We start from the raw sequence: 25,177 nt of genomic DNA, 5'->3' as shown, positions 1-25,177 counted from the left end.
GCAGTTAAACAGAGAGGGTGGTATAAGTATCTGGATAACGGGATAGTGGTTTTTCACCTGTACATTAATGTTTGAATCCGTGAGAGAAGCATTTAAACATCTGACAAAACCCTAGAAATCCTAGATAATCATGCTCAGGTTAAAGCCACAAGTGACAAAGATGCTAAGTTGATAAATTGAGGTGGCCTGTATGAAATGAATTGCTGGCCTTTGTATACTTCCTGTCTGAAAAGTGGTTAACTGCAGCAATTGTGACTATCGTAGCTTTGTTGGCAGTCTCAGCAGAAAGGCCAAGGATTGGATGGGTCATGGTGACTGAACTATCCTCTCACCTCTAGAGGTGGTCCCTCCAGGACAGAGATGAGGCACATTGGTGGGGGCAGCGTGGGGAAGCTTGCACGGCTGCCGCCCATGCTGTATCTGTTCTGTGGATAAATAGAGGGCTTCAGCCTCCAGTGTTGTCAATCCAGCACCTTTCACCAGCACTAAATTAAAAAGAATATAAATAAATACAAAAAAAAGGAAAAAAAAAAAAAAGGATAGAGGTGCATTGGCAGAGCTGCACATGTAATGTTTGTGAAGTACCTTGCTCCAGCCAGTGATACTGGTCTCTCATTTTCACAAGCATCAAATTCACCCAATTGAAAAACAAAACCAAAGGAAAAATCACCAAGGAGAAAAACAAAGCTGTATTACCACAGTGGAACTTAAGTGTAAGGGCTTTTTCTCATTCCGAACAACTCCATTCCAGACAGCAGTGTAATAACCAGAATAGTGACCTGCACACTGTGAAACAGAGAGCATCTGGGACTTCACTAGAAGTGAAATCCCATAATCAGTGGGTAATGTCTGAATGCTGTGCTCACCTAACTTAAAAACAAACAAAACTAGCAGCAAAGAAATGTTGTATCATAGACTGTCAAAACATATTAGTAGAAGTAAAGAATTTTATATATATATATATATATATAGAAGTATTTTTCAAAATCATTATGTCTCTTATTGTTTCCTCATTTGTGGGCAGTTACAGTTTCTACTTCTCATCTCTGGGAGGTGCTGTTGGATCATTCATCAGCATTATACCCTTTACAGCATTCATCATGTTGGTTTCTAAGCAACAGCAAAGAATACAGTAAAGAGGGAAGCTGCTGATGCTGTGAAGTCACCAAGCTCAGAAAGACTGTCACAGACTGTCACCGTGAGCACTGGACTTCTGAAGTGGAAGATAGCCTGAAACACTATGAGCATCAAACCCCTTCAGATCCCTCAAAAGATTCAGACCTCACATGCTAGCTGAGGCACATCCATTTAAGGATGTCTTCCTGATACGATAGCCCTATACTCAGTTCCATCTTGCCTCTCCTGTTGTGCCAGTTTAATCTGGTTACTTTACTATTTGAATTGTCATTATTTTCCTTCCAGCCCTTGGTAATTAGTGAAGCTATTTGCCTTTGTTTGAAGACTTCCACTTCTCACCTTCCTATTCCATCTGATCCTTCAATTAAATCACTGATGCATCTGTGTCATAGCAACAGCCAGTCAATTAAGATTTTACTGCAAGATTGAGCAAAAAAGCCCCAAGCTGGCCTGAAAGGGCCTCTCTGTATTCTCTGTCCTTAAGGAGATATACAGTTCCCCTGTATGGGAAGAAGGGGTAAGATTTCAGTGTCAGCCTCTGTCTCTGACTATATTCTGGATACCTTCTTCAGATACCTGTTAAAAGAGGTGTAGAAATTTGTGAACCTGCAACTGAGAATCCAAAGTGAGAGGGAAAAAAAAAAAAAAAAAGAATTGCACAGAAGTTACCAAAGTCAGGAGATTGCAGAGTGGTTTTGCTTCAGCTCTGAGGCTTGGGAAGGAAATGATTAGCAGTATCAAGACCAGCTACTGTAACAGCAAAGGCAATATGAGTATCCCTAGAGTCTGTAGTCCTTCTTTAACTCCAGTACTTAAAATTCGTATATTTCAACATTCATTGTAGACACATGCTTTTGTATACATTCATTTCTGCTAAACTGCCTCAAGTTGGTTTTTGTGCCATAATTTCATTAAATATGTAAATTTTCTTTTTTTGCCTTTGTCTTCATGATCTAAGTACTGTACCAAAGACCATTCTTGTTTTCCTCTAGATTGCCTGCCACAATTTTGTGGCAGAACAATGGAAATCATTATGACATTCAGCTGCCTGAAAGCAGCATGTATAAGAGATACATTTCAAATACTGCTGAAAAAAAGGAATAATTCTGTTTCTGGAGAATGAAAAACATTTTCCAAGAAATAATTTTTGAAGAGGCATCTACAGCTCCAGAAGAGAACGGTGGTATCCTTCAGTGTAGGTGGTCTTTCACCAGTAAGTCAACAAGGTTGCCAGGTTTAGGAGATGCCTGCAGGTCCAGTTAAGCCTTCATTTGGGCCCATCCATTCTTACCTCGAGCACTGGAAGGGGCAGAATTAATCATCTGGGACGGTGCCGAGTGAGTAGAGCTCAGGCTTGAGGTGGAAGGGCTAGCCTGGGATGAGGATAAAACAGAGACATTGGTGACTGAGCCCCGGTACCTGGAACTAGGGTAAACAAGCTGCAGGAGGCAGAGAAATCATCAAGAGAGAACTGAGCGGATCAGTGCACTAGATATTTACCTGTCTCAGATCACCTAGTGTGGCCTCTGTCTAGGCAGTAGCTTCAGTGCAGGCCACTATTCACCTGCCCTCAGGACTGGGGGACTCATTTCACCCTCCCACAGACCAAGGGCAATACTAACTGCATATGTCAAGCAGGTCAGATAAATAACACATTGACTAAAATCTCACCTTCTAAAAGCAACAGTATGATCTTGGACCACAGTATCAACTTTCCCTGTACAAATGCAGAAGATTTCTTTGCAAAGTAGATCTAGCTGAATTACTCTCATCTTTCTTGAACAATGTTAGATTCTACCTATTCAGTTCTTTGAGAAGTATATCACAGGACAGATCCAAGCATGTGCACAGGTGAAGTGTACTCCTCCTAAGCATAACCCTCCAGAACATGGTTCAGTGCTGCTTCTAACAACTGCTCCTGGCTGTGCTGGAGCTGTACCTGCATGTGGTACATATCCTCAGCAGTCTCCCCCACAGAACTGTCTGTCAGGATAACCAGGTTTCCTGTTTCGCTGGAGGTGTGGGATGACAGAGAGGATGATGAGTGTCGGACTGAACCAAGCAAGTTCAGTGGGCTGGAATAAAAACAGAGATGGAACAAGGGCATAATTATTTTTTGAAACTCTGTTTTAATTTGTGAAGCCTGTTTTTTTCCAAGCTAGTAAGGACCTATGGTTGCCTACTGATTTAGGTCACCTCTAGATGTCAAACACTTTTGAAAATTAGGCCGAATAATCTTAAACAAATCCATACATGTGAGTAAATATGAAAAAGTGACAATAAGGTTAAATGTAAGACAACATAGTATGTAGGATGTAGAATTCCAGCATCCCAAGCTAGGTTAACATCACGTCATGACACTGGGTGCATATTTGTTTTGTTTATAACAGAACATTCTGAAACCACTCTCATTTTTAACACTGAAGTACAAGGAGTGGGAGCAGCTTAAAATTAAACATTCCAAGGGAAGCCAAGCAGGAGATACACAGGGCAAAATAGAGTTTTCCTTATTGCATCTGTTGGGCCTCAGCATTACAGTTGAAGGCAACTTTGTAGCTGACAGTAAATTAATGCAGCCCAGCTGGTGTACAGGCTGCACCCCGATCTCACTCATTAATTTTTTCTTTGTCACTCTGAATCACATATTTTGTACACTATAGAATCTCCCTAGTTTGCCCTAAGAACTAAAAGAGGCTTCACAAAGTGAGGAATTTTGAGGAAAAAAAAAATATAATCTAGACAGTAGTTGTCAACTCCCAAGCCACTAAAGTAGATTAAGAGCTACTCAGTTTTAATAGTAAAAAGAATGTCACCATCCAGGATTCATATACTCAAGACCAAGTTTCTACAGCTTTTCATACCAGGCTTTAAAAACAGCTAAACTGTGTGGACCTACCAAGAGAAATAAACATGAAAGAACAATTAAAATTTCATAATTCAGTGACATTTCTGTCACTGTTTTTCATACTGGCATGGATATGTACATTTTCAAATAAGCAGTTTTGGCCACTGTTTTCCCCCGAAAATCCCAACTTTTATCCTCAATCATTATCTCAGTTTTTATAGTTGGGTATTCAGTTTGAATAAGCATCCACATTTTCAGATGTTTCTGTGAAGGCTGAGTCATATTTTGGTATTCTGATCAAAACACCTTGGCAGCCTTTCTTATATTTGGGTTCCAATTTGATCAGAATTATAAAAAACAATGACGTGAACATTTTTTGATCCTTAAAAATGGGAACATATTGAGTTGGGTTCTAAAACAAGCAATACAATTTTACTTTTATGGTAGATAAAGACCCATTTATTTGCTGTTTGCATAACAGAAGCAGGAGAAGTTGGAACCTCCAAAGGCAGCTTGAATCTGGAAAACTGAGTGGCAGGTGTGTGTTTCCGCCTCTACAGTAAGTGAAGTGATGGAGTAACACCTGGAGGTGTTCAGCATTTGCTGCAAATTGGATTCTTAACTTTTTGACTCCAATCCTCAAACTTTAATAATTAGTACTGAATGAAGATGAAAGGCATTTCTGCCAAAACACATCCTGCTCCTCTTACAGCACTATTAACCTCTTCTTACATCTTTGAATCTTAATGCAGCAGTGTGCAGAGATCTGAGATACGTCAGCAGAAAAAACCAGGGTACCTGTGTCGATGCACAAGCTTTATGCTCTCTGGGCTCATAGGTCCATGTGAAACCAGAACGTTGCTGCGTGGTGTACTAGTGCCAGAACAGGCCGGACTCAGCTTATCCAAACCAGGTAACTCCTGCAAAGAAAACATACTTCAGCTAAGTTGGTCATGAAAAATTACAAGTCTTCTCAGGAAAATCCTGATCTGTTTCCATGTTCTCTACAGTTATTCTCAGATATCCTGCATTTCCACAGGATAAAGAGCTTCAGTGCTTTACAATCCCATTCTCTGTATATTTCCAACGATGCTTTCTAGCCACTATTTCAGGAATTTGGGAGGAAAATAGATGCACAGTGTGACCCAAATTACAGCCACCTTACATTTTTCAGAAAAGAAATGTGGATGCAGAAATATGGATTTTGTCCAAACTCTCAAGAAAGGTAGTGAACTCAAACTGGCAACTGTGAACTGTATGGATCTCATCTGCTTTGAAAGAAAAAAGCCTGTATTTTAAAATTCTTGTGCTGTTATTTCTGGCCATCCTTGCACAGTGTTCACTCCTAAGAATGGAGGGAAAAGCCTCCAAGTTAGAAGCTACATTAGAAAATACAATACGTTGGAAGGTAAAGTGCTAACACACATATTTCAAGTAATTATTTTACATTACAGAAAGATTTCCTTTAGTTTGGTTGTTATAATGTTCAAAATTATGTCTAGGTATACATAAGAATTTCACCACACCAGGAAGAGGAGAATGCACTGCAAATTTCTGAGACCCACCTGGTAAAGATGTCTCAAGTGTAGTTGTCTCTGAATACTACCATACAGTGGAGCACACACAGAAGGAAAGGAATCATTCCTAGAGGACGGTATTTGTACTTCTGGTATGTAACAGGTGGTGTGAACCATGCTCGGGTTGGCTGTATAGGAACTACAGACCCATCATAGCTCGTGTCCTGATGAGAGTTGGATGCCTAATGTAACCAACAGGAATTTCTGTGGCTGTCTATATAAAAACACTTCTGCAGGGCCTAATTGATGTCATGCTACTCCAAATTACGGCAGTTCTTCCACAGAGCTCATCATCTAACGCTTTCTGTTAATCTTTCTTCCTGTGTGATACATAATTTTCTGCTATGTAAAACAGTAACTTAAAGTTAAGCTTTATAATTGTTTTGTAATACAAAGAACATACAAATATTAAAAATTCTAATTTAAATTAAAGGCCAAGTTAACATACTTACTGGGACTTCCTTCTTGCGTGAGTATCATAATTTGTCAGTCCAGGAGGTTCAATCAGTGTTCTTTTGTGAACCTTACTGCAACTGACAGACATTTAATCATAACTCTGAATAATTCAAAATGAGAAAAATGACTGTCAGCTTACATGGTACAGACTGGATCGCATCATCTGGAACTGGTCAATCAGTTTCTTATGCAGGGGACGCATTTCTGGGTGCACAAATTTTTCATGGACTGCCAGACCCACTCCTAAGACATGTACCTGTTAAAAAGAAAAGATGACATCACAAACCCAAATAAATCATGTCTAAGAGATAGAAGCCTGTTCTGCAGTTCTGTCAATGTGCAAGAAAGTACTGTAAGATCTGCCACTCTTCAGGCTGCTGCTAATTAAGCAAGTCTAGGAGAACTGACAAGTTCATATTACTTTAACAAGTACATTTATGTCTTGTTGGATTACTTTTGTTAAGAGAGAACTGTAAAAAAATTACCAGATTGATTCTCTCTCCAAAGTGAACAGCATTACGTCCTCACACAGATAATACATTGTGACAAAGAAAATCCCTTCCACCTGGTGTCAGAGAAGGGGTCAAAGTTGCCAACAGAGATTTCTAAAAGAAGTTTCTCATAATTAAGCTGAACAGTGGCAGTGTGCCATGCACAGTCACTCTTTTGGTTGCTCATTATTTATTTTTAAAGGTCACTTTTTAAAAGGTCAAACATATAATAGTAGTGATTGAATGAGATTATATAAACTCTCAGATGAAAGGAAATAGTGATGATAGCAGGCTTAAGATATATATAATTCCCTACATGATCCAAACACTGTACAAACAATAACTAATTAATCTTCAGATATTTTCTTGAGGACTGAGGGGAGATAAGCACTATCTTTATTTTACAGATGGGAAATCTGAAATGCAGTTAAGTGATTTGTTGAAGAAACAGGCCTAGTAGCTCTATTCAGACTTGGACACGTTGTTTAATGAGGTACATTTTGCCAAACTTTCAGTTAAGAGGGATGTGATTTTCTGATTTCACTACCATCAAAGCATCAGCTAGCTTTATCTACCAAGATATTTCAGGGAGACTTTAAGGAAAGTAAAACTGAAGATAATATAAATAGGCATTAAGTTCTCCCATGTAGCTCTGCTAGTTTAATCTCAAGCCTGACCTGACCTGTCTCTGATTATCTTTGAAATTTACTGGGAATACATAATTCAAAATGTCAAAAACGAATGGCAGGCTTGAAACACGGCAAATGTCTATTGGATAATAAATGGAGACAACAAAATTAATGTACGCTGAGCTTCACCTCATGTCCCATAAGGTGAATGACTTGTTCACAAACTCCTTGGCCATCTCCCCCATTTTTTTGTTTAAATGTACTTTTGATCTTTGCTTCTGAATGAATCAGTTGGATCTGTTTAGACTGACTGCTGATGAATCCAGATACTATAGCAATGTTCTTTTGTATCTGAAAAATAGTACCTGTTCCTGCATGAGTTCCTTGAGCTGTGTGATCTTCTCTGCGTCTCCAGGGTGCTTTGTGATATAGTCTTTATCAAAAAAGGCCTGTAGGAAAAGAAAAAAAAAAAGAGAAGCTTTCTGCTTACCGGAAGATACTTCATTGTAACTTGGTGTCAAAGGAGGATGAGAGGAAAAGGTCCAAAAATCTTAGGAAAACTAAATATATTAGGCTAACAGTGGCAGCTCAATTTTATTGCTTTTAGCACTCTTGGACCCAGGTAGAGCTATGGTAGAGTTTTAGCAACCTAGACGATTCTGCTGAATCATGAATCTGACCCAAGTTTCTCCATGTGACAGTGCTGAGCAATATGAGCCTTTTATCATCCAGTTGTTTAAATTTTATATAGTTTCCTTCACATTGCTGCCTAAAGTTAAAGTGAGTGAAGTGATAACTAATGTAAAGCATGAGTAGTGTTCTCTTCATGGCTCTGTAGGGAAGATATGTCCCACACCCCTGGACCACTGCTGCCATTTTTCAGTATTTCACCCTAGACTTACCTTTTGCAATGCAGAGTTTAAGTAACAGCTTGCCAAAGATTATGCCAGATAACACACTGCATATAAGATCATTTTAGGGTTACAATGAGTCTGAAATTAGGGTAGCAAAGAGAATGGTAGAGTAGCATGAATTAGTTTCTCAATTACCATCAGTCCCACTGTCTCTACTGCAAAACAGATTTATAATACAAGCAGTATAAAAAAAAAAATCTGATTTCCAGGTAAGCCAAGTTTCATTTGTGAGAAACCCCACTGTCAACTGTACCTACACTTCAGTGCAATATCCCAGCTCCACCTCTGGATCCTCCTGTTGACATGTGGCTGTGCAAGTACTAATGCAGAATAACCAAGAAGGGGTTTTAACCTCATATTTAGATAATGTGCATGAAAATTTCTTATCTTATTAAGTCTTACTCTCTTTGAAAGAGAAATGGAAATAAAATTGAAAAAAGGCAATACTAAATTCAGAAGCAGAGCCTGGCTTACCTCCTGGTATCGTGCAATTCCCCCATTAACAGCTGCATCAATCACTCCGTTCAGACACATGCTGAGAAGATTAATGTTACCATGCATTTGTTTATGCTGGTACTGGCTTATCAGTGTTCTCAGCTCCTGGTTTTTGTTCTCAACCACTTGAATGGCATTTTCCAAAGGACTCACTTCAACCTCAAAGGCAATAAAGTACACTTTAGTTCCATGGACACTTCACTGAGATTTATCATCTTCCTTGTAACGAAATGATACTCTAGGATTGTTCAGTGACCTCTCTTAGTTTTTATCACTTTGTAGAAAATTAGCTACATTAACAAACTTTACTGCTGGCAGTGCTGTATTTCAGGTTACTTTGCTGTAGTAACTTTTTTGTATACTGAAGACATGGCAACAATGCAATTATTGCATCTTTTTGGCACTGTCTCCTTTATACTGTCATGTTCCCTCACATAATTCCCCTGGTTACATTCAGCAATTATTTAGTCTAAGTGGAAAAATGACATACTTCATCATTGGTAACCTTCATCATTTTAAACTGCAAGATTTTAGCCAAATGAGTTTTAAGTTGCCTCTCCCATGTCCTCAGTAACTCATTGTTTCAAACCTAAATTACAGCAACTATGTATGTTACCAGTTCTCTTCTCTCCACTTCAAACCAACGAGAGATCCCAGGCAAACTGTGAGTCAAGGTCAGAGTGGTACGTTCAATCCACAAGCTCTGCAAAGAGTAATTGAGGATGTGAGGTACACACTGAATCATAATCAGGTCATCTACAGGTGCTAAGGGGCTAAAGTTCAGAAAAGAGTATGTTAACCTCCTGAGCATTAACTTACTTGCAGAATGTCATGCTGAAAGTCACTTGAACAAAACCAGAATTCAGTATACTCTAAACCAACACATTCAACATTTCTATTCATTTTTAAAGGCTGACCACCAATTCTGTCATGGGAACCAAGACGTCATTATGGACATATATGACAGTAAGAAAAAAATTCCAGCCAAACAAAAAAAAACCCATCCTTGCTTCAAAATGCATTTCTCCTGGCACTAAAATAACCTTTAAACTGTACAGTGCTTTAATCAGGTCAGGTGTGTAACCCTTGGACTCAACAGCTACTTTTTATTTGACTTACTACAGTATCTTTGGCCACCAAATCAGGATTACTTGAAAGACTATCAGCATAAAATAACAAGACAGTATTCACCTTGAAGAGACTAACACAACACTGCATATTCACTACTTCTACCTTAAACTCATTCTCCTTGTCCTTTGGGCCTTTGTGGAAGGGTCTGTCATAGCGGAATTTCCGGATGTTGTTGACTCGGTAAAAGCTCTTTATGCGATCAGGGACACGGTCCATTTGCAGCACATCTATATTGTCTGGGATGGGAGTCACTGCATAGATCTGTAAATCTGTAAATTATGTAGTCAAAGAAAGCCTCAGGACATCAAACAGCAAAGCAGTCTGCTGTAGAATGAAACGGGATGGTGAATTCAGTCATGCTCCTCTTTGTTTTCCAACAGTCTTCTCATGCAAGTGAAACAACAGAATGCTAGACTAGAACTACTAGGAGAGTTGACAGAGTACTGCACAGTGGGATTAACCAAAGAGGAAGATACCAGAGGATGCAGAGAGTATGTAGTAAGACACCCAAAATAGCTACAGCATGCAAAATATCCAGTTCATATTAGTTTTACTTAGAGCTGGGTGCCTCATCCGTACTGGAACTTTAGTAGATCTTGATGTATTTAGGTACCTAAATCGTATTTTCCTTTGATAAATTTCACCTTAGATACTTCAGGTTTGTCTACAAACTGAAGTTGTTCTTCATCAATTTACAGTCCAGTTTAATTAGTTTCACCTCAGTGTTACACGCAAGATCTCTGCAAGCATAAACAAGCCAACCAAAATATGCATACAAACACCCCCTCTGTCTGTGAATATATCAGTGTTACATAGCAAAGAAGAGCAAATAGCACATGTTATGAAAGACAAGTGGGAAGCAGCAGCCCATTTCAGGAGATTTCACTTGCTGACAATGTCCTCATAGTAAAAGTCCTGCGCAATATCCTTGCTGTAGTCACACAAGCCAAACAGTATTATCATGACTAAAATTTCCAGAAGTCTCTGCAGGGCCCACGAAATGTTATGTGGCTCAGTCCTTAACTGTATATAGCATCATATTGGTTGTATCAAATCACAGTACAGATTACCAATGAGAAGAATGAGATTCAAAGCCTTCGGTATAAAAGGGTTCAGTAGTTTAAAAGAAAGGGAGACTGTGGAAAAACAGTAATACTGATGTGAAAAATAAACACAATAGAAAGTAACACTTCAGAAATAGTATCTGTTCCCAACAAAATACTCTCTAAGAGAAGGTATTGGGAATACTTTTAACCACCCAAAACATGCATTATGCCAGTGCTGTTGGTAAAGGTGAAAACACGGATGTGACCAAGCACAGCTGTTGCCCTTACACATCACATATGACCTGCATTACTCCCTGAATAAGAAGTGACAGTTCTCTCCCACAATACATAGTGCAGTGAAACAGTTAGTGTCTGCTGTAGGCAGATGTATGGTTTTGTCCATATCCAGCTCTACCTAAGACGCTTAGGAACTGAGGTATCCAAGCTGATGACATTTCAATACCTTCCCCCTATGTGCTCTACCACAGCCCTTCTAATCATAGTTTGCCGTTTCACTGAAGGATACACTGGGCATCACACTGCAATATAGAGTCATCTGGGTGGTTTGGATGCTGCATTGCAATGGCTTGTGGGAACTCACTTAGCATCCTCTGCTGGAAGGCTTCCAGCCTCTCATAGTCATGGCCCCGACAAACATATTCTTTGTTCTGCAAGAAGGACAAGCTTAAATTAGTCATCTTAAAAGTAAGTTAAATTCTGTCAGCTTTTATCTTACTTTAAATTTTACAGCTTCAAAACCAAGTTAAATGATGTCAATACGCTAATGTGAGGGTAAAATGTGCATTTAACGCAGCTGATCTATTTTATTCCTTCCTTTTTCTTTACAATGTGTTTTGTCACGAAGTGATAAGTAGACTATTCCAATGATCTCTTAACAGATCCATACACACATAGCATTCAGCCCTACTGTCTTTTCCTATTTGCTTTTCAGACAACTGAAAAAGGACTATCCTTCAGTTGGACCATACTGAAACATATCCACCAGAAGTTAAGACTAAGCCACCATCTCGGCTGCTCTACGCTGGGAAGGCTGCTGTCAAACAGATTTGAGGATTTCATAGAACAGAGGGAGATACACATTTATCAATTTATCAGTTACCCTTAGAGAGAAGCCATAACAAACTTCACAAAAATCAGTGTTGAATCATTGCTGTATTGTCATAGCCGTACAATCCACCTCTGATCATGCTGAACAATACAGCCTCAGGAACTCCCCTGTCTATAGTGGAGTAATATGGAAAAGAATTCTTACCAAGAATTCTCAGTGGCCACTTAGAAAATCCCCCTTCAGCCCTAAAAGCACTCTCCTCTTGACGAACGAAATTTCGCTGCTGCTAGTAATGGAAAGCTTGCATTTAGATATGCCTCTTGAGGCATTAAACCACTTCTGCAGAGTTCTTGTGTGCTTTTTGAGCTATCTCAAACTATGAACAGCAAGATACAGGATTTCTAAAGTCCTCAGTGTCATGAAGATTGTATTCCAGTGTCTTAACCCTATTGCCACAAAACACAATTTTGACTTGGTGTTAATGTCTCCTGATGCAAGACCAATCAAAGCAGGCAAATGCAGTAATTATGGTAATTTTAACTCTCATACACATAACAATAACCAAAGAAAGAATCCCAGCAATCAAGAACAGTTCTCCCACTTCTGATTCTTGCATTTAGAAGCTGCAGTATACACAATAATGTTTTGTTAATTGCTTTGGAAAAGGATTCTGGCTGAGCAGTTCTTGATCTTGTAGCAAAATCAAAGAGAAAGCAGCAAAACCCAATCATAAAATACAGCCAAGGAACACAGTTATCCTTGGCTTTGCATTTCAACTTTATGGAGCAGATCTCATGTTCCAGCTGTGACATATGTCACTTTGCATGCATCAGTCACAGCAACCAATGAACTGAGAGAAAAATTGCATGATGAATCTTGATAGTTCAGTTTGTAAGGCCCAAACTTTGCAGCTATTATTAGATTTGGAGTGAGTCCATATTTGCAGGTGAATCTCTTCATGACACTTACTGCATTCTTTATTTTAGTGATCGCAGCAATCCAGAAAACTGTAAGCCTATAAATAATGTTATTGTGATTCTAAAAATAATGCCCTGAAAACACCTCAAAGCTAAACTTAACAGACTTTTCAGACAGATGCCAGCACAAGATCTCAGAACGTGGCTTGTCAGGCCTTACTTGAACTTCTGGTAGGTGGAAGACATGGACAGTTTTAATTTGCTTATGTAGGAAGGCTAGAAATAGATGCAGAATTCATAGAAACATGAACAACGACTTTTCTAGACAAACAGTCTTCAAAGTCAAAGATAGAGAAAGAAGTGGTTATTTTCTGCCTAAGCTATACAGCAATAGAAAAATAAATGAGAAAAGGGCAGGGAGTTATTTGATCACTTTAAATCACTCCCATATCCGTTTGAAAATTTTAAAGCCATGTAAATCTTTTTCTTCTCTAGAATAGCTGCTTCCAATCTCTTTACAGTGTGATCTATGCTGATGTGATTGCTAATGGGCTTAGTCTGTGCTTCGCGATGTGTATGCTGTATGGATCATTAGGGAGAGAAAGGAAGAGGATGACTTTTAATGAGATTGCTACATTAGTAATCTGCTATCAGAAGTACTGCTACCAAATATAATTGCAGAATTAACAAGGATTATAATTATGTACGCTCATGTTCACTGTTAATGTCTCCAGCCAAGTATCCATATTGTTACACTGTTTTGCAAAGAGTAAGTGCACTTCACTTGTGCAGTGTTAAACACAGGCCATGCAGGATCAAAGACAAGACTGTAGGATCCATAAGACAGTAAGGTAAGTTAGATTCATTGATACTACTTCAAACGTAGGAACGCTTATGTGCTATGACGACTTTGTTGTCATTCGTTTTCTGAAACATCTGTTGTTAGATAAAAAAAGAAATTATCAGTTTTCTCTGGAGATCTTCATGAAAGGGTAGCTACTGCTTCATACTGCAACACTGTCATTTCCTCAGATTCCTCTGCAGGGGTGTTCTAAACACTGATTCAGGCTGCTACATCATGGCACTGTTCGCCTTCGAATAACATGAAACCACCCTTTACCCGCTGGTATTTTCACCTTGATTAATTCCACCTTGCATTTACTTCCCCCACCCGTGTTTCTGTTAAAAGACTGTAATTAAACACCAGTGTTTAAATCCTACTTAAAAACCAACAATTTAGCAATCAGAAGGAAATGTAAGAGTGCAATTTTCAAAACTGGTACAGTTTAGCTTTTTGTAGCTTCTTACTACTCAAGAGTGGTGCCATCTCATCAAACCATTTCTTTAAAGAGAACTCAAAACTTACAGCTCCAGTCCTTGAAAGCACGCTTCAAGTTACCTTGCCCTGTCAAGCTAGATGGCATCTACCATCAGTTCTCAGACAGCTCTTACAGCAGTTGTCAGATTATATTCCTTCCTTGCTCTGAACTAGCCACACGACACTGAACAAACATCCATCTTGAAGTCTGATTCCTCATTAGGAAAAGAAGATAATTTAATTTTTTTAGTGGATTGCAGACCCAGCTGATGCTGTATACACCAGCAGACAATAAGCCTGAAGTGAGGACATGTCCAGAGAAGCTGCTAGGCTTTTTGTTGAAAAGAGAGGAAATTTTTGTTTGTAGATAGCATAAGAGAGTCATCAATCTGGTATTAAAATCATTCTGTCATGTGAGACTTTTTGAAGCGTAATAATTTGAGATGATGAAATTTAGTTGAGTAATGACCCAACACTGCTGCAATACTGCATTTTGCTTAATATAGAGGCAATTTGTGCCGCATCTGCAGATTGTCAAAAATACACATAGACGTGAGTCAAATGTCTGATCTCTGTTCCCAAGAACATTCCCAGTGGATCACATCCTTCAGTTCAGCCAGTAAACTGTTTCTACTTGTGGAGGCATAAAAAAATAAGCTGAATGGCAGACCTTGTATCTCCACAACAAAAATACAAAACCTTAACTGCTACTCTGAGCCTGGTCACTTTGTCATATTTTGTATGTCTGGCTTACCCGCAGGAAAAATGGGAATTTCCGACCATAAAAACCAACTCTGAAAAACTCAGGTTCTAAGCGCTGCTGTTCCATGATATTATCATAATAGGTAGCTTCCATTTTCTGTGGAGGAAAAAGATAGCTGCTGTCAGACCCTCAAAGCTGTACTTAAAGCATTAGCATCTCAAGACACATTAAAATATCACATTACTCTTTTGCCCCCACAATTTTTTTATTACAAGACTGAAATTCTGTTAAAGATAAAAATTATTAATTAAACAGTCTACATGGTGGAACAGACTATAGTATCATCATACTCATTTTACATTTTTGGAGATGACATATGAAAATTTTTCTGGTGTATCTCATTTTAAATTAAACAGGTCTTGCATGTAATTTTCTTTGCATTGCAGAATTAATGGCAAAGTTGAGATTAAGATCTATGTTGCCTGGCTCACAGTGTTCTATTCTCTCCTACAGCTCAAAATCTATACCACTGCCTGTAAAATTATATCAGTTCAATTGGGTTTGCCTTAATTGAGTTGAGGGGCATGAAAAAGGATGAAACAGAATTAAATCTTCTACAGCTTTGTGCACCAGTAGGTTTATCATGGAAGAAAAAAGAGGTTTGGAAAAAGTAAAAGGACTTTTCTCTAGTTCCAATTATTACTTTTGTGGCACTGTGCTAGCATTTATGTTGAGTGGGATTTCAAGACCCCTGGCCAAACATTCTCAGTTGAAAGGCTCACAGGAATTTCACTATAGCAAAAAGACAGCTTTTAAAAGAGAAGAATCAGTTTGACATCACTGCTTTTACTGCAGGGAATCCTAACAGCAGCTTTAACTTAGAATATTGCATCGAGGTTTTGTTCTCAGTTCCCACACATATTAACTCCTTTTCTAAAATGGAGAAGTTCCCAAAATCGTTGCAGGAAGAATAAAGGAATGCACTGAATGATGTGAATGGCATAGAGAAAAACTTCTTTAGAGTGGGAAGAAATTCAAGTCAGTTCAGGTCAACACAGATTTAGGAAACTTGAACAGAAAACAGGGAGCAAAAGGATGACGTCAGTTGCTTATACTGATCAGCTGAGCTGGTCTTCACCTGCTAGCTGATTAAATCCAAACAGGCAGCAAGAATAGCTAATTTACTGATGTTTTAGGAAGGGAAGTCTTGATGCATGACTTGACTAAGCCTTTAATAAGTCTGTTTGCTCATCATTCATGATCACTTTACTGATATGGTATTTCCTGCACACCTGGATAAATTTTTACACTTCTCTATTTAGATGTCTACAATAAACTGAGTGCACAACCAAGACAGTCACCCGTACTCTCTTTAGGGCCACTTTGAAGAAAATAGGTTCTTCAGAAGAAGTGCAGTTCATGAGCCCTAGTTAGACAAATCTTCAGATGAGAATAAATGTGACTTGAAGAGAATTTAAACGATTGTGTATGAGAATACATCCACATAGCATAAATCTTAAATTTGGATATATGCATGCTACCCCAGGGGACAAAAGCAGATGAACTGTTTTCACATTCCATTTAAAGCTTTTAAATAACAACAAGAACTTTGAATTTTCCTGATTAAAGCATGATGCTACAAATGTTCCCTGATTTCATCACATGTTTGGTTTTACCAGAGGACCAGTTTCTTGTAAATTGACATGAATGCCATAAACATTTGCCTTCTCCATTCTTTCTCTCTTGTTCCTCTTCTGTCAACTTTGGCACAAGCTGTCCTTGATATTTTTTTGAATTATCAATATATATTTTTTTAAAAAAGAAAAAAGGTATTTTATGCAAAAATATACATAAATATGCAACTGCAAATGCAAGTCCAGCTCCTCATGGGATTTTACTGCTGGCAGACTTAGGAATTACTTCAGCGGATCTACAAAGTCACCAAAATGGATCAATGGCAAAAGGGAGTCGCTGTAAATGCATGGAGCTGTATAGGATATATGATTATTTTTTAAATTCAAAATGTTCTGACAGGAGAGCAGAATTCCCTGGAGAACGACATGAGAGTCTGCAAGGAGAGGAACTGCTGCTACTCACACGAATCCAGCTGAGGCTCTGATAATCATAGAGACTTTCGTACTGTATGGCCAGTTCTCTGCACAGCGGGATTCCAAACTCCCAGCTCTGTGAAACCAAAGCAAATCACACTCACAGCAAACAATGTTATTGCCAACTTAGCTGAGAGGAATATGGAAACTCGATTTTGGGAATTCATTTGGTATGAAATGCCAGGGATTAGATGTGAAAATGCAAAGTGATGAAACAGTTTCCATTAAGTATCAGATTAATTCCTTCTTCCAGATGGTAACAGAGGGATATGTTCCATTGAAATTAACACACACACACAGAGCTTGTTACTGACAGTTCACTCATGAGACTGCAAACTTCAAATATTTGGAGAAAGAGAATATAACTAACAGTTTTCCTTCTTGTTAGACACCCCTTCAACACACCCCCAATATCTGCTTTGTTTTCTGCACTAAAACTCTCTGGAATAAAGAGTTAGGGTTTAGCTCCTCAGTGAAGTGCTCCCCTTCCCAGGGCTCCTACTTCCTGGTGAAAGCACAAAACTGTAAGCAATGGGAAACACTCAGATACAGAGACAAAAAATTCTCGGAGCTGACCTGCATTACTGCACTGAGCGAATATCCATATTCAGAATTGCAGCAAGACTCATTTCTTCAACTTACAGTCTGCATACAACAAATTTTTTCTAGAACACCATACTCATCACCCGCAGAGGTGAGGAAGAAAGAGACTGAGTTTGGGCACACCCACACTGAGAGAAAAACTCCTGTTACCTCAGTTAGCTTTTTCGAGTGCTCATTTTACACCCTGAAATCTCCTATCATCTTTTACCTGCATAGACTGGAAGCCTTCTGGGGGAATGACTGTTTCTTACCATACTTATGTAAAGGATCTAGAACACCAAGGTCTCAGCTGAACCTTTATGGGATTAACTTTTATGCATTACTGGGCTAACTTGCCAGTTGTTATAACTGGGACCCCACTGTAGTGAAAACAAAATTAATGTGCGAGTTAGACTATCACCCAAAGTTTTAAGAATATTAATATTGTAATTATTGGTAACACTAATTAACAGTAACTATGTAAAATATTAGCACTTAATATGGAAATAGTTCACATAAAGTGAATCTCTGCACTGTTTCATTTAGTATATTTATAAGGCACACACATTTGTAGTGTCTTTTTTCTCATCTTTAATACCAGCAACGCTTTTTTCCTCTGAAAAGCAAAACCAGTAAGTGTACGAACTTTTTTATTAAAAGAAGGGATAGTTGTAAGAACTAAAAAGGTAAAAATAATGATTCTGCATCTCTTTCACTTCAGTTAATTACAAAAACTTACATAAGAGCTTGCTAAATAAAGGGTTCTTTCAGAATCAATTTGGATATTCTGACAGTATTAGTTTGGGATGATGGGAAACCCAAGATTTATTTACATAAATACAATACGTACAATAGGAAATGAACTGAAAGGCCATTTGCCTGACTACTGAGAATATTATTCAGGTTTTTGTGATCTTAAATTAACAGGATTTTTGCTGTGGGATCAACAACATTAACCAATTAAGTGTTTATATTTGCAAACACACAGTTCATTGCATTTTTTATAGGTTACAACATTCTTTACAGAGGTTCTATACATAGATTTTTCAGTCCTTAGCTTATCTGTATTTACTTGAAAGAATGGAAAAGAAGTCTCTTCTAAAACATCTGGCCAGGAATAAATGCCTTTTGTCACACAGAGCGTGAGCAGAGTCTCACTTCCAAATGGGATGCTGTGGCTGAAGCCTACATAATTCTCTAATCTGTCTTCTGGACAGAAGCAGAAAGGTAGCTGGCTGTCATCCCTTCAGGTGATCCTAAAGATGTAACCTTTTTATGCTCCTTTTCTGATGTGAATTAAATTAACAACACGTAACCACATCTTACTTCTCTTTATACCAGCTCTTCTACATGTACCCTGATACTGTTCTTGTCATCCTAACTCAGGCTTTCTCTCTTTGTTTCAGTTAGATGTCCACACAGAGAAACTCCACTGTGCTAGCTGAATATTCTGTAGATACAAGATGAGACAGAGAAGTGAAGAAACACAATATACAGGTAGCAACTGAGAAAAGAGAGTTCACAGATACTTGGAAGGAAAAGGGAATGAATGGATATCTGAGCCACTGGGATCCTCAGTTTTAAAATCTATGATTTTTAATGAGTACCATCTTCACAGTGCAGAAATTTAATACGTAATTCCATGTGCTATGCAAGTGTCACTTCCCTCTAAAGTATCATTCTTCCCACCTTCAAATAATTTCCTAATGTCTCCACTGTTAATTTCCCTCATTACTGACATCTGATCTATTTGCATATTATGTCCTTCACTTGAAAAGCACATTCATACGACATTTATTGCAGCCTTCTCCTATGGCACCAGCAACTCTCAGTTGAGCGCTAATGACAGCACACAAGGAAGCACAGATAGAGACAATCAACATTTATGAACGGCAACCTTTATTTACTCACATCCCATGTGCAGATTTCTTTTGAAAATATGAGTCACATGAGGGTGCACAAGAGAAATTAGTTCAAATGTTGGGTATGGAACACATGATCTAAAAATGAACTACTTTAGAAATACAGCTTTGGGTCTCTCACAGCACTTGGCTGGCACTAAGGAGGATACACTGTGATGCTGTGATGGGAGCTGGTCAGAATTTTCAGTTAATAAAATCTAGCTGTGAACTGGACAGAAAAGGGTTGTGTAGTTTTCAAACTATTACTGTCCAGAAGCATGATCAGTCAGGTTCAAACTGTTCTATTCACAGTCTTCAACTAGAAAACCTTGAGTTTTAACAGACAAAATTGCAACTGTGAGTTAAGAAAAATAAATCTTCATTTAAAGTTATGCACTTGCTCACACTGCCAACTGAGCCATAACCCAATTTAAAGCATAGCAGAAATCAGTAGGAAGGTGCAAATGACTAGAATGAAGGCTAAAAGGGCTTTGGAACACCTTGTTCCTTCCCAGCACAGGGCTGCTGCTATCGACAATACTGAGAATGTGAGTTGCTCAATTCTGCACCCCACTGCAGCACTCCTTGCCCTCCACGGGCCATGCCATCACTCCTTGCCCTCCACTGGCACGCCCCTTAGAGCAAACTCGCAAGACAGTCCTGTGGCCATAGTATCCCCTCACTCCTGTGCTGAGAAAATTTTCCCATTAACAAATGCAGACTTTTGACACCTTTTTCATGCTGCTTTGACCCCCTTACTTAGTGGAAGACGCCAGGAGCAGCATGAGAAACTTAACTCTAGAAATGCAACTGAAGGACAGAGAACAACAAATTCCACTCTTCAGGACCAGAGGAGGGACCATCTTAGGGTGGTGCAGAAAGACAGACTACCAGACACAAGTTGAGGGAAGCAAGTTTCTTCCATTGCCTGATCTTTCCCCTCTTACACAGCAACAGAAAGAGTGCTGAAAAGCAGCAGGAGGATTTTACTTCTTTCACTTCCACAGTCTGAGTGACATACACACTGCTTAAGTGGATTACTCAGTCATTCAGCTACCATTTATAATAAAGGAGGATTAAAACACAAAGTTAAGTAACTCCAAAAACATCCAGTGGGGGAAAAACCTCGGGAGGTTAACACTCTATAATCTGTTAGGAGTTTTATAGCAAAATTACATCCGTCAGGTTTTAACTCCGCTTCAGTGCATATACAGACTGCCTGTTCTTGTCAAAAGGACAGGCTCACTTGTTTGACATAGTCTCTATATCATCTTTGTCCAGTCAGACAGTACTGCAATATTTGCACATCAGTGGTTATTTAAGTGCAGTCTGAAAAACTCTGAAAATTTCTGAAACTAAAAAGAGAATCATATGCAGTATTATTATAAAAGAACAATTCTGACAAAAAAAATAAATTCTTCTTAATGAATCACTTCTTCATAAATAGGCCATTTCTTCCTACACTGGAATCTGACTTCCTTTGCAGGTTCTGTAGAGAACATCACTGCCGTATGCAATTTTTCATTATCAGGATTAAGAAAGAATTATCTGGAATGGCAATCCCATATGAACCAAATCACATTTGTATTTACTACCACTGTCATTGCCATCACAGGCAAAAACATCCCCAAGGCACACAAACAGACATGATCTTCCAATATATAAGCTGTAGGATTTTTCTAGAGAAGGGAAAAATATGAAAATATTCTAACAGATCATAGCACTTTTAAGGTTCACCTCTGAAATGTGAACAAAACACTGTGACACAAGAGACTATAACACCTACGTCTGCAGTAATTTTTTTAAAAAATATTTATTGTAGGAAAAACATACCTAATCTGTGAAAATGAAATATATTTAGTTCTTCTGAATGGATCGAACTACACTTTAATTGAAAGCCACCTTAAAATAACAGTGACACTGAAAAGACTTAAATCTTTTTTAATAAAGGGACTCCTACAGTGCATTGCCTGCTATTTAGTTCTATAGGTTAGAAACAAAACAAGTCCTAAAGTGAGTCATAACACAGCAATTTGCATAGACAACTCCAAAATGCAGTCCTGCCCCCCAGAAGCTAAGGAACTTGGCACTCATAAAGCTTTCTGTCATAACAGTTGATCCAAAGTTTGGTTTAAAGGTAGAAAAATGGTGTGGTGTTTTTTTCTGTTGGCCTACCTAAATGGGTTCCAAATGTTATGTGTAATGCAATACTCGTATCCATTTTCTCATGTTTTTGCGCCCAGAGAGCCAACAAGCAATTTGTCAAGTTATAAAACCTTGTGATACAAATTTACTTCCAGACTAGTGAACTGAGATGATAGTCTTGCAAGGCCTAAGTAAGTCAGGAAAAGGGAAGGAAGCTGCTGGAAGAGAGAAGAAGTTGGCATACCTTCCCTTTGTTGAAGTAATGGATAATCTTACGGCACAGACCTTCCTTACGTTGCCACTCTGACTGAGAAGGATAATGCAGGAACTCTCTCAGAGGTCTGTCCTCCCACTGAAGCAACTCACAGTACAAAAGCAAAGTAAATGCAGCCTCTGTCGGAAATGCAGTTATTGAACATTGAATCAGTGACAACAAATAAATACAGCCAATAAGTTTGAAAGGTCACTAGACCTGCTTCTTAAACAGTCTGGAATTTCTGATTTACAATGTGAGAAAAAATTCTGACATCTTAGATGATCATTTAATTATTCAGTTACTTAACATAGCAGCACAAAGCTGTTTCCGATGAACCTGATTTTTAGGTACTAATCTGTCAAGTTTCTTTTTACTAGCTACTTGATTTAAATGCATAGTCAGCTATGGAACTAGATTTGGGGCATGCAGCTGTACACAGAACTTGGTCAACACAGATTTAGAGTCCATACACTTTCTAAGTGCTCTGTAAATATGACAATGCAAGGAAATATGGCAAATTATAATGTAACAGTGGGTTTGTGATTTTAATATTCCTCTAAATGTGATTCCACTATTGTAATTTTTTTGGATGATTCTTCCTCATAGAGCACTTAATGTAAAATTCAGAGTGTACCAGAATAGTCATATGGTTGTGTGGACGTAGACATACATTATTTGACTGAAGGGAATGAGCTGGACCTCAGCTTATCTTCCCAGCTGCCATAACTGATTCATACAATTTTTTTCCAAAAGAGTGAATCAGATGTAACATCTCCCAATAACATTGGGAGAGCTGAAAACTTGCAAGAGTATTTCAAGAAGACCCCATAGGACATAGGATATCTTACTAACCTGTATAGTTCTCGGCCTGTAAGTGCATGTCACAGAGCTTGTGGATATAGCGGATGTACATCTCTTCCTTGTTAATTTCGGATTTATAGAAATTCTGTGAAAGAAAAAACCAGAGTTGTTATTGAGACACTCTTCCTTCATTCAATACAATCAGCATTATCTGTGTATGTATAAAAGTACTGAAAAGAGAAGACAGTGTAAAAGAAAGGTAGTAACTCTTTCACATTCACACTGATTTAACCCACTAATTTTATTGTGTCATGATTTTTTTTTTTCAAACTGAAGGTAGTCAAAAGTTGAAAGAAAAGGCGAGAGAGGTGGTAGAACCTCTCTCACAGTGATACTTGGAACTCAGCTGGACAAGGCCCTGAGGAACCTGACCTGTTTGGCCCTGCTTTAAGCAGAGTGTTGGACCAGAGACCTCCAGGGGATCCTCACAACCCTCTGTCATTCTCTTCTGTTATCCCAGGGCTCGGATTCTGAAGCTGCCCTTGCCGGACACAGATTCCTGTCCCAACCTTTCCCATTCCAGTTTTGACAACATTGCACAGTATCCCAAAGAGATAAAGGAAACATCTTTACCATAAGGTTAACAGTGCAGCCAATCTTCTTGTTTTCTGTTTCATCTCCTTTCATACAGTCCCTAAGAAAGCAGAGCAATGTTGAAACATACATCTGCAAAACAAAAACCTTTTAAAATAAATTTGAAGCTATCTTATCCTCCAGAGTTTCCTTGGATCACAAACAAGAGTTAACCATATACCTTCTTTTATAAAGTTCCTCTAAGAGTAATTTCCATATTATGGCTTAAATTATATGAGAACTGTGTCCTCTTACATGTCTGCATCTGAGAACAAGCACCTGAGATGACTGCTACTTCATTTCTCATAAGAATCTGAACAAAAATCAAATAATAGTGTCCAAAAATCATCTGAACTATTATAAAAGCAAAAAACTATTATTTAACCAGATGTAAATGTTTAGTGTTTTCCTAGTCAAAGGATTAGCTTTCATAAATTCAGCTATCCAGTGAAGTGTTGGCACACTGAAAAATACAACCCAAGTAATTTAGACTAGATTACTGTTTCATCGCTAAGTTAAATCACAACATTTATCTTTAGTTTTTGGAGTATTTTAGAAATTATTTCTATTCAAGCAGCACAAAAAGTTAAAGGCTTCTGAAATTACAAGTCCTGACTTGAGAAAGTCACATCCATTTATGAAAAAGAGACAGAATTTTTAAAGCAGTAACACAGCAAACTATCTTGAGAACTACTTTGTCAGTGAACTGGCAGCTGAACTCCAAGAGATGCCTGTGTATTTCAAATTCCAATGCAGTTCCCTGTTTTGGTCTGCTCTGGGAATGAAAAAAATCTGCTGTGTATTAAAACTCAGTTAAAACCTGGTATTTGTTCCTCAATTAAGCATAACAGTGTGTATCTGTGTATTGAAATGGCACTGATAGCAAATTTCATTAAAAAAAATGTCAGCTCCCTTGCATTTCTTATAAATGTATCTCAGATACCTGGTCTTGCATTGTAGTTGTAAAGCAGTTGTTCTCAGGAAACAAACAGGAGATTGGATCAGACAGGTAAGGATAATAAAAAGAGCACTCTAAAAAGCACAGAAAAGGATTTGGGATTGCAGAATACCCAGCCTAGTCACAGGTTTTCACCTATGATGAGCAGCAGCCAAAGCAAAAATTGTCAGTAGGCTGAAGATAGAAATATTTGGGGCAGTTCTATATAGTTTCAAAATGTCTGTTATTCTATAAAAACAACTCTGTGTATGTGTATGTATATATATATATATAAGTTAAAATATTTTCTTGTAACTGAGTCAAAGCTCAGCTGTATTGACATAATAGTCCTGTAAACTTCCGTCTAGAACTAAATAAAGGATGCCTCATTTATAGTGGAGTCTTGCACACATGAGTCACCAGCTGTCATGTCAGACTTCCCGCAGATGAAAAGTTTTCCAACCCTGCATGTCTAGATGAGGCATTCAGCACATCTCGGGTCGGCAAGGCATTTGAGATCATTCTTGCATTCAGCCTCTATTTTGCTGAGTTGGGCAAGATCATTTCAATGATAGAAGGAATGAATGATTTAGCAACCCGATTAAACCTTAGTGCAAAACTACGAGTTAAAAAATTTCTTCATCTTTGCTATTATCAGTAACAAGCATACAAGAATGAGAATTAGGGTTCTAGAGATGTGGATTTAGGATTTTTGCTCAGAACCTAGTAGCAATGAGTTAGGCTTGCTTACATAATACTTGTCATCAGAGAAGCATGCAGCTTGATAAACAATAAAAATATTCCTTGTAGAAAAGAAATTTGGTACTACCTCCTTACAACGTTCTTAGAATACATTACTGTTGTTGCCAGATACCTATAGTCAAGCAGACGCTCCATGAGACGAGTAACTGATGTAACGAAAGAGATTCCAGTCTCCCGCCATGTTTCCTGCTCAATCTTCTCCAGCAAACTGTTTGGGAGATGGAAACAGCAGATGAGGCTTCCATGGAAATGGCACAGTGCATGCAGACAGCTGGGGACAACTTGGTTTCTCCCTTATAAAACAAATCCATAGAATTCCTGTCT

General features: G+C 38.4%; 1 protein-coding gene across 10 annotated transcripts in view; it reads right to left on the bottom strand.

Annotated features, from left to right (window-relative positions):
* The window catches only part of DOCK3 (dedicator of cytokinesis 3), a 222,402-nt gene that overhangs the window by 13,583 nt on the left and 183,642 nt on the right, over positions 1 to 25,177 (bottom strand). For 7 of the 10 annotated variants that reach the window (XM_074913853.1, XM_074913859.1, XM_074913854.1 and 4 more), the window contains 16 exons: positions 24,966 to 25,061; positions 23,155 to 23,215; positions 22,573 to 22,666; positions 21,709 to 21,857; positions 16,826 to 16,912; positions 14,780 to 14,884; positions 11,248 to 11,389; positions 9,778 to 9,944; positions 9,161 to 9,247; positions 8,524 to 8,703; positions 7,501 to 7,584; positions 6,155 to 6,271; positions 4,781 to 4,902; positions 3,077 to 3,212; positions 2,429 to 2,510; positions 333 to 485 (listed from right to left, as the gene is read on the bottom strand). In XM_074913853.1, the coding sequence (XP_074769954.1) occupies positions 333 to 485; positions 2,429 to 2,510; positions 3,077 to 3,212; positions 4,781 to 4,902; positions 6,155 to 6,271; positions 7,501 to 7,584; positions 8,524 to 8,703; positions 9,161 to 9,247; positions 9,778 to 9,944; positions 11,248 to 11,389; positions 14,780 to 14,884; positions 16,826 to 16,912; positions 21,709 to 21,857; positions 22,573 to 22,666; positions 23,155 to 23,215; positions 24,966 to 25,061 (1,862 nt within the window). Of the gene's footprint in view, positions 1 to 332; positions 486 to 2,428; positions 2,577 to 3,076; positions 3,213 to 4,780; positions 4,903 to 6,154; positions 6,272 to 7,500; positions 7,585 to 8,523; positions 8,704 to 9,160; positions 9,248 to 9,777; positions 9,945 to 11,247; positions 11,390 to 14,779; positions 14,885 to 16,825; positions 16,913 to 21,708; positions 21,858 to 22,572; positions 22,667 to 23,154; positions 23,216 to 24,965; positions 25,062 to 25,177 lie in introns of all 10 variants that reach the window. The other 3 variants (XM_074913860.1, XM_074913861.1, XM_074913862.1) reach the window with 2 other exon arrangements.

The sequence above is a fragment of the Athene noctua genome, chromosome 10, assembly GCF_965140245.1.
Source record: "Athene noctua chromosome 10, bAthNoc1.hap1.1, whole genome shotgun sequence".
NCBI lineage: Eukaryota > Metazoa > Chordata > Aves > Strigiformes > Strigidae > Athene > Athene noctua.
The sequence above is the reverse complement of the archived record's forward strand: the minus strand, read 5'-3'. Positions and strand labels throughout refer to the sequence as shown.